The sequence below is a fragment of the Coptis chinensis genome, chromosome 8 (assembly GCF_015680905.1).
Source record: "Coptis chinensis isolate HL-2020 chromosome 8, ASM1568090v1, whole genome shotgun sequence".
Lineage (NCBI taxonomy): Eukaryota > Viridiplantae > Streptophyta > Magnoliopsida > Ranunculales > Ranunculaceae > Coptis > Coptis chinensis.
In genome coordinates this window covers 807,989-818,411 of record NC_141463.1, presented here as the reverse complement: position 1 = coordinate 818,411, position 10,423 = coordinate 807,989, and the positions used below count along the sequence as shown (strand labels likewise).

At 37.9% G+C, this 10,423-nt stretch overlaps 1 protein-coding gene across 1 annotated transcript; it reads right to left on the bottom strand.

Annotated features, from left to right (window-relative positions):
* Positions 1–8,418: 8,418 nt before the first annotated feature.
* Positions 8,419–8,955, bottom strand: LOC147479163 (uncharacterized). The gene has a single exon (XM_086576384.1). It carries the CDS (start codon positions 8,953–8,955, stop codon positions 8,419–8,421), a length of 537 nt encoding a protein of 178 aa, XP_086432510.1.
* Between the last annotated feature and the right edge of the window lie 1,468 nt (positions 8,956–10,423).

The window sequence follows — 10,423 nt, the reverse complement described above, 5'->3', positions numbered from 1 at the left end:
TTGGAAGGTTCAACATACCCAAGTTTAAGAACACATAAGAAGTTGAAGCTTCAGTGAATCTCAAGGGCGTACCTAGGAACTTTGCCAAAATGAAGTGTTCAACTAGTGACGTTTGGATAAAAAAACTCGCCTTGAATGGACAATTTAGCCTTTATAGTTACTAAAAAGTGTGAAAGACATTCTACATGCAACTAGGGGTGCAAACGGATATGTTCGGATGCGGATATGTTTGTATCCGAATCCGAATCCGAAAATTTATACTGATATCCGAATACGAATCCGAATCCGATGGATATTAAAAAAATTATCCAAATCCGATTTCGGATATCCGAAACGGATATCGGATAATATCCGATCCGAAAATAAAAATTAATTAAAATTTTATTTGCTTTGAATAATTCATTTTACCACTATAAAAACTAGTATAAATATATATATTTGTCATTTATTATTATTATTTTGTTATTATAGTTTTATATTATTAGTTTATGATTTTATATAATATTTTATACAATAAAAAATAAATAAATAAATTATATATAAAAACTATTAATTTTTTAAATCGGATCGGATATTATCGGATTCGGATATGTCAGTATCCGAATCCGTATCCGAAACCAGTTCGGACATAAAAAAAATATCCGAATCGAATCGAATCCGAAATTTTCGGATAATATCGATTTTTCGAATACGAATTCGAATCGGATTCGAATATTTGGATATCCACTTGCACCCCTACATGCAACAATCAACAATCAACCAGCGTTCCCAAAATTTAACAAAAGAAAAAGTACTAATTAGCTATCTAAACTCTGTCTAAATCTGAGTGTTTGGTGATGTTGCTTCTGCAAACATCCTTTGTTGCTCCTGCCAATGCTTCTTCCTCTGTCATTTTTTCACCACTCCACTTTCTAGCTTTTGGGGAGTCCTGTGACAAATAATAATAGTATAAATATAGGTTTTTTCTGTAGAAACCTAACTTTTCCAAAACCAAGAAAGAGATAGATTATAAGTGAGCAATTCTTTGTGAGTTGAGTGTTCATTCTTTGTGAGTGAATTGAGAGACTTGTAGTCTGTTACTCCGGACATCTAGTAAAGCTTGGAACTCGCAGTGTAGACATAGGCAAATTGCCGAACCACGATATATTTCGTCTTGTAGTTTGTTCTTCTTTTACATTAATTGTTTTACTTTATATGCTTGTTTATTTGATATTGAGAAGTGTTGGGATATTGCTTGGAGGGTGTTGAAGTCTTGTCTAGTGAGAAGAATTGATCCTTGTGTAGGATTGATCTATTTGTTATGGGTAACGTTGTTTCCGCATTGTACTATTCACAACAATTGGCATTAGAGTGTAGGTATACGACCTAGGATTTTGAGTTTAGTGTTCGAAATTTGTGTAGACAAGGTGTTCGATTAAATTTCAAAGTGAAATTGTTTTTTTTGGGTTATTGTGTGTAACTTGAAAGATGGCTCCCAAGATGTCAAATGCAAGGTTTGAAGTAGAGAAATTTAATGGGAAGAATAACTTTGGGATTTGGCAAATCTAAGTAAAAGACATCCTCATCCAACAAGGTTTGCACAAGACTTTAAAGGGGATTAAATCTAAGGCGATGAGTATGAGTAATGATGATTGGGAAAAGTTCGATCTTCAGGCTTGTTCATCAATCCGGTTATGTCTTGCTAATGAGGTCATGTATAGTGTGATGGGAGAAAATACCGCTGCCGGTATTTGGCTCAAACTAGAGTCTATGTATATGACCAAAAGCATGACGAACAAGATGTACCTTAAGAAACGTCTTTACCGGTATATAATGGTCGATGGTTCAACAATGTAAGAGCACGTTAGTGAGTTCTGTCGACGTCTAGCGGATTATTTGAATGTTGGTATGAAGATAGATGATGAGGATCAAGCGGCATGTTTAATATTCTCCTTGCCAGAAAGCTATGAGCATCTAATGACTACATTTATGAACAGAGAAGACGTCGATCTTGACGAAGTTCAGAGTGCACTTCTTTCTTATGAGTTGATGAAGAAGACACGTGTAGAGAATAGCATTGATGCAGGTCAGGGGCTAGTGGCAAGAGGAAGGTCGTATGAAAAGGCTTTTACAAGCAATGAGAAGTCTAGGTCCAAGTCAAAGAAGCCTTTGACACATGTGAAGTGATCTGATTGCGATAAAAGGGACATTATAAGTAATTGTCCTCACCGAAGAAAGAGAACAAGAGATGGATGGTAAGAAGAAAGGTAAGGCAAAATTGAGGCAAGTTATGTTTCAAGCTCTGAAGGGGACGAGTTGAGTCTCTGTGTGTCCACACAAGACTATATGGCCGAAAGGTGGATTCTTGATTCCGGATGTTCCTACCATATGTGCCCGAATAGAAAGTGGTTTACTTCTTATGAGAGCATTGATGGTGGTTCCGTTTTGATAGGTAATGACGTTGCATGTAAGACGGTAGGAATTAGAACTATACGGATCAAGATGCATTATGGTGTAGTGAGGACTTTAATTGATGTGAGGCATGTTCCTGAGCTAAAGAAAAACCTTATTTCTCTAGGTACCTTGGATTCCAAAGGACACAAGTGTGTGGGTGAAGGTGGAGTCCTAAAGATTGTCAGTGGCTCTTTAACTGTTTTGAAGGGTCAAAGACATGGAACCTTGTATACTTTGATGGGTAGTACGGTGATAGGCGATGTAGCAGTGGTTGTATGTAGTGATGATTCTGAATGCACTAAGATGTGGCATATACGACTAGGGCATATGAGTGAAAAGGGTTTGTCTGAGTTGTGCAAGCGAGGGTTCTTGAAGAAGCCAAGTATGGGGTTTTGTGAGCACTGCGTCTATGGGAAGTCGTGCAGAATCAAGTTCAAGTCAAGCAAGCACACGACAACAGGCATCCTTGACTATGTACATACGGATGTTTGGGGACCTCCAGAGTGGCTTCAAAGGGAGGTAACCGCTATTATGTCTCATTCATTGATGATCATACCCACTATGTGTGGGTGTATATGATGAAAATGAAAGATGAAGTGTTTGAGACATTTAAGAAGTGGAAGGCAAGGGTTGAGAATCACACAGATAGGAAGGTAAAGACACTACGGTCTGACAATGGTACATAATATACCTATGGGCCTTTCTAAGAGTTTTGTCTTGAACATGGAATTGCCGGATTAATCGAACGGTCGGGGGCTCGCCTGTGAGAATGGAATGGCAGAGAGGATGAATAGAACCTTACTTGAAAGAGCGAGATGTTTGTTGTCTAATGCCAGTCTAGTCAAAGAGTATTGGGCAGATGTAGTGTCCATGGCGTGTTACCTGTATAATAGGTCACTAGTTCCAACTATAGATTGCAAGACACCTTATGAGGTGTGGTCAGGTAACCCAGTTGATTATAATATTTTTGCGAGTGTTTGGATTGACTGCTTACTACCATGTAAGGGAGAGCAAACTAGATCCTAGAGTTAAGAAAGCCATATTCTTAGGCTTCGCAAATGGGGTAAAGGGATACAGATTGTGGTGTCTAGAAGACCACAAGTTCCTGGTCAGGAGAGATGTTACGTTTGATGAGACTTCCGTGTTATTTTTCAGTAAGCCGGAAAGAGCTGGGCAAAATGGTGAGTCTATAGAAGTTCAAGCCACTGAGCTTGAGTTATGCGATCTGATAGATGGACCGGTTGGTTCATAATGAGGTACCAAATCATGGGAACTACAAGAAAGGGAAGAAAGAGCAAGAGCATCCGCAACTTGTATTGGCTGACCCTAGGCCAAAGAGACAAGTTAAAGAAGTGCACAAGTATGGACACGAGAAGCCGGTGAAACACTATGGTAAGGTGGATTTAGTGGCATATGCACTGAATATCTAAGATGATGAGCCAGATAGTTTCAAGGAAGCTGTTAGAGATGCTCATTACAGAGATTGGTTGGTTGTTATGCAAGAAGAGATGGAGTCTCTTGAAAAATCACACATGGGACCTAGTTTTATTGCCAAAGGGCAAAAGGACAATCGGCAGTAAATGGGTGTTCAGAAAGAAAGAGGTCCTTCCTGAGTCCGACAGTACTGGGTACAAGGCAAGAGTAGTAGCAAAGGGTTTCTCACAGAAGGAAGGAGTCGACTCTGATGAGGTATTTTCCCCGATGGTCAAACATACTTCCATTCGTGTGTTATTGAGTTTAGTTGCTCACTTCGACTTGGAGTTAGAGCAACTTGATGTGAAAACTGCTTTCTTGCATAGGGACTTGGAGGAAGAGATCTATATGAGACAACCTGAAGGGTTTGTTATTGCTGAGAAAGAAGATCATGTATGCAAATTGAATTAGTCACTGTATGGGTTAAAGCAATCACCCAGGCAATGGTACAAACGTTTTGAGTTTTGACACATTCATGATGAAACATGAGTACACCCGAAGTAAGTATGATTATTGTGTTTACTTTCGTAGGCTTCGTGGTAATGACTTTATCTATCTTCTGCTTTATGTGGATGACATGCTTATTGCTTCCAAAAGCATGGTGGAGATAGACAAGTTGAAATCTCAACTTAGCTCTAAGTTTGAGATAAAAGACTTAGGTGGAGCCAAGAAGATACTGGGCATGGAGATTGACAGAGATAGGCAGAATCGACGGATAGTTGTATCTCAGAAGAAATACCTTCAGAAAGTACTTTCACGTTTTGGTATAGAGAATCGGTTTCTACGCCTTTGGCTGGGCATTTTAGGCTTTCAGCTAAGTTCTCTCCTAGTTCGGTGGAGGAACAAAAGCATATGGCACATGTTCCTTATGCTAATGCAGTGGGCAGTTTGATGTATGCTATGGTGTGCACACGCCTAGACATTTCATAGGCAGTTAGTGTTGTAAGCAAGTATATGGCTAATCCTAGGAAGCAACATTGGGAGGTAGTGAAATGGGTATTAAGGTACTTGAAGGGTACCTTGGATGTGAGATTAGTTTATGGTGGAGGCACTTGTTATGTCAGTGGATATGTGGATTCAGATTATGCAGGTGATCTAGATAGAGGACAATCGACTACTGGTTATGTGTTTATGATGCATGGTGCACCGGTTAGTTGGAGGTCTATGCTACAGGCTACAGTTGCTCTATCTACTATTGAGGCAGAGTATATGGCAGTGGCAGAGGCAGTGAAAGAGGCATTATGGCTTCGAAGTCTTCTGGATGATATGGGTATTGAGCAGAACAATGTTGCTTTGCATTGTGATAGTCAGGGTGCTATTCATTGGGCGAAAAACCAGGTTCATCATGCTCGGACCAAGCATATTGATGTCCGTTATCACTTTATACGGGATGTCTGATGTAGCACTTGAGAAAGTGGACACCCATGACAATCCTGGCGATATATGTCGACTAAGGTTGTCACCGGAGTTAAGTTCAATCTTGTTTGGACTTGCTCCAAATCCTACATGCTTGATAGAGCCCTTTGTGGACATGGCCCTTAGGGGCGGATGGACTGCGAGTTTCTGGATGGATGTGTTCTTGCTGGATGTATTCGGCTTGGTTTTATGTGTTAAAACCTCACCGAGGTAGAGAATTGTAGAGAAAAATGAGGTTTTCTCATTCTGGTGTGAAGGGAGCGACCCGCGCTCATGCCTTTGGTGACTTATATGCTCTTTAGCATGACCCGCGCTCAACTTTGCTTCGATTGGTAGCGACCAGACTCATTGTATTTCAAAGCGAATTTGCCATTTTTGGAAGTTTTACGAAATAGTATAAATATAGGTTTTTTTATAGAAACCTAACTTTTCCAAAACCAAGAAAGAGAGAGATTATAAGTGAGCAATTCATTGTGAGTTGAGTATTCATTCTTTGTGAGTGAATTGAGAGACTTGTAATTTGTCACCTCGCAAATTATAGCCAAAATAAACATAATGTCACATCAAATATTGCACCCTTATTGGTCTGATGTGTTTCTTATAAGATGCATATAAGAGTTGCAAAAAGTGTCACCGCCTTATATGCATGTAATCTTATATCATGATATTCAAATTTATCGAGTCTAGTTCATACGATGGCTAAAATAGTAATCATCATTACTGCTTCTAGAAGCTCCCGTTTTAACATAGTGAAAGACTTTATCATGATAGTCTATTACTCTATTACACTGTACTGATACTTTTTTCCAGGGTTTGATTTCAATTCCACCCAATTTTTTTCCCGGTATCAAACTATTAATGTCATAAAACCATATCATTATGGGTTCAATTCTAATTTCTCACCTTTAATAAGATATCTAAAACCATGAACAAAATATATTACAAATTAGCTATCTATAACTACTCATCAATGTTTCACATCCAATCCAATGGTGGTCTGCTCTATGTAATCTAATAAGTAGCCTTCCCACACATTGTCTTTTCTATGGCTCAATAAGACCATTTCTATAGTTAACTTATTATAACCTTACCCGATCGATCACGGGATTTTGTAGAATTTGAAGACAATTATTTAGGGCACAAAATAAATTGGGAAAGAGAAGAAGAAAATTTAAGATTAATTTACATATTTGCCCTTGGTCGTTTTATTAGTTTTATTTGTGGATTAGATTCTGTGTTTTTATTCCACGTAGGTGTGCATCGTGGCAAATTCTCATTTGAGCAAACACGTATTGTGCTACATAAATAATGGTCCAGGGACCTTTTTCATACTTGGGTTGGATATATATCGGTTTTTTTTTTTTTTTTGGAAATATTGGGCCTTACTGAGTAGTGAGTAGTGAGTAGTGAGTAGTGAGGCTGTGTTTGATTGGAGCTGTGGCAAATGCAAATTTTGTCACCATTTGCTACTGGCAAATTTGCTATGTGACAATTGCAAATAATTTGTGGTAAATTAAATTTGCCAATGTTTGATGATACTGTGGTAAATATCATATGTCCTAATTTGCAACTATTTGCTGATGGTTGATTGTCCAAATTTGCCACGGCAAATATTTCATTTTTTCATTTTGTGTGCTTTTAAAATATTTAAGATTTAAAAATTATAGCTACTCGTATTTGTAAATGTATAACAAGTTCAAAGTTACCCCATTCAAGAAGAAAATGTAGAACAAATTCAAAGTGAAGAAAATAGAGGAATGGATGATGATGCATTTAATAAGAATAAGGTAAATCTAAAATAAACGTAATTATGCATGTAGTAATTATACATATAATAATTATTCATGTGTACAATGATATATAGGACTTAAAAGAGAAAATTCGAGGCTTAAACGACCCGGCTAGGTCGTTCTTTAATACCAAAGCAGTACAGGGCCATATCATGAGTCCAAAATTGCGTGATGCCCTTTTGGGATTTCAACAAAAAAACTTACCGGTGTAGTCACACCGTTTAGATGAAGTCCCAAACGACATGGCCACACCGTTTGGACTCACATGTCATTTGGGATTTTAACTTTGAAAAAATATGAAGTTCTATTTTTGGCCTCTTGACCGGTGTGGCCACAATGGTGGCCACACCGTTGGACTAAGTCCCAAATGGTGTGGACAAGTTGTTCTGCGACTTAGTGGCGGTGTGACCACATTTCGTTTTTTAAGTCCAAATCGAGCGACATGGCCACATCGTTTGGGACTCGATCGAGACGGATTTTGTAGAATTTGAAGACAACGATTTAGGGCACAAAGGAGGGATTGAGAAAATAGGAAGAAGACCAAATGGTTAAGATCGATTGAGAGTGTTTTTGATTTTTTTTTTGTCGGGCTTTTTTTTTTGGTGGCAAATCCACTTATTTTGTTTTTGCAAATTTTGTGTACAAAATCATCGTTGCAAAATTTCATTTCACCAAACACGTATAAATTTTGCCACCAAAATCATGGTAAATGACAACTTGTTGCAAATCCAATTTGCATTTGCCACGACTCAAAAAACAAACAAACAGTGGCAAATAAGTGAATAGTGCCATTTATTTGCATTTGCCATGATTTGCATTTGCAAGAGCTCCAATCAAACACAGCCTGAGTACACATAATTTGGGGGGCCGGTCAAAACTACTGAAGGAAATAACACATAACAAAAACCACTAGATAGCGCACGCCTTGAGTATTGAGTAGTGAGTACACATAATTTGGGGGGCCGGTCAAAACTAATGAAGGAAATAACACATAACAAAAACCACTGGATGGGGCACGCCTTAAGTGAACTGAAACCAGGGGCGGACCCAACATTTCAACTCTCTCCGGACTAAACAACGATAACCAGAGTCTCAAAAAATAAAAATAATAGACACATTCCAAAGAAACAAATGAAACACCAGAATTCACAAGTAGCCAAATATATATACTAATTCATCAAAATATCTAATCAAGTTCGACTACAAATCTATTTAAAAAGCAAAACTACTTAAACGGTATTTTGTGTGTCTTGTGGGCGTCAAAATCATCTATTACCAAATCCAGATCAATACCATTAGCAAAATCTCATTCAATGTAGATGACCATTGAATCTGCAAGAAACTCACCCTCTATCTTGTTTCGAAGCTGTGTTTTGATAAGTTTCATGGCTGAGAACGCCCTTTCTATAGTTGATGTAGATATGGGAAGAGTAAGTACAATACGAACCAATCTATCAATCAAGTGGTAGGACTTCGACTTTCCAGTTTCAACTAATCTTCTACACAGCTCAGACATCGTGGACATATTATGGAAAACCAAATTACGACAAACATCAATCTCATAGTGTTGCAGCTGAGTTCTCAATATAAGTAACTCTTGATCACTGAAATCTCGAAAGTAAAATCTCTTAGCAAGATTGCAAATATCATCAATCCTAAATGATCTGAAAGCATCTTTGGGAGTCAAAGCAAAGCTAAGAGTAAAAAGCTCTATTGTTTCCTCGGTGAATCTACTTTTCAACTCCATTAACTGAAAATCTATGACACTGTTATATATATCAACGCGATACCGATGCTTAAACGTTATGCAATCAGGTTGCTGACAAGAACGACTTGTGCCCATCGTATAACGTGCATCCATATAAGGCATATCAATATTATTCTTCTTGCAAAACAAGTCAACTTCACAAAAAAAAGTGCTCCAACCATCGTCTCTCAGGTTTTGAAGGAGTACTTTTGTGGTAGAGACTAGATGTATAGCGTTAATAATGTCTTGAGATTGATATTGTAGAGCTTTGCAAAGTATGTCAGTGATTCCCATAGTCTTATGTAGCAAATGTAACATGAAAACAAACTCAAACGATCTAAGTGCAATAAGAGCACCCTTAGCTTCCCCCCGGTTAGAATTAGTTGATCCGTTTTTTGTGTTGTTCTCAAGAACACAAGAAAGTGCACTAAATGAAACTATCAAACTCTTTACAGATCGAAAAAGGGAGCTCCAACGAGTAGACCCAGCTCTCTACAATGTCATAATCTGATTCCCCCCCCCCCCTCCTTTCCTGTCTCCAGTTCACCATAATCAATCAATTTTTGAATTTCTTCGACTTAAACAACTAGTAACTCAGTTGGGCACTTAGGAGAAGCCTTAAAATAATTGACAATTGTGCCCAACTTTGAAAAAAACAACCAAATATCTGATACATCTTTAGCAGCTACAACCAATGCTAAATGTAAACGATGAGCGAAACAATACACATAATATGCACTAGAGCACTCCCTAAGAAATAAAGCTTGCAATCTATTCCAAGCACCCCGCATGTTACTAGCACCATCATACCCTTGACCCCTCATATCATCAACAAAGAGATTGTTCCGAACAAGAATATCACATATTTCATTCTTGAGGGTTTGTGAACAAGTGTCATCAACGCAGACAACGTCTAAAAATCGTTCACGTACAAAACCATCATAGTCAACAAATCTTAATACGTACAAGAGCCATTTGTTCTTTATTTGAAACATCTTGTGATTCATCAACAAGAATACAAAACTTAGCATCTCCAACTTCCTCGTGAATCTTACCCCTCACATGATCACTAATAATATTCAAAAGCTCTTTTTGAATATTTGGAGAAGTATATGTGGCTTTTTCGGAAGCATTATCTAAAACACGATCAATATTAGGATCCAATTCAGTTAAGAACTCAATAAATTCAAGAAAGTTTCTACGATTACTTGACTTGATTGATTCATCATGTCCTCTAAGTGCACAACCTTGTAATACAAGCCATCGGAGAGTCCGTAAAATAGTTTTCAACATAAACCTATTCTTCACTACCTCTTGTTTGTATTGGGCATTTAAAAGATTACCAATGTACCGAGATGAATTCACTAGATCCTCACAAGCAGCTACATCAGACATGTGAGCAAAACAAGGGCCTCCAACATGTTGCAAAAATGCACATTTAACTCCACAATGAACTCTCTTCCAACTTCGAAATCCATTAACAACAAAATTAGAACGTCTAGAACTAAAGACAAAGCAAGGAAAACAGAAAACACTATCTTTTTCTTCAGAATATTCTAGCCAA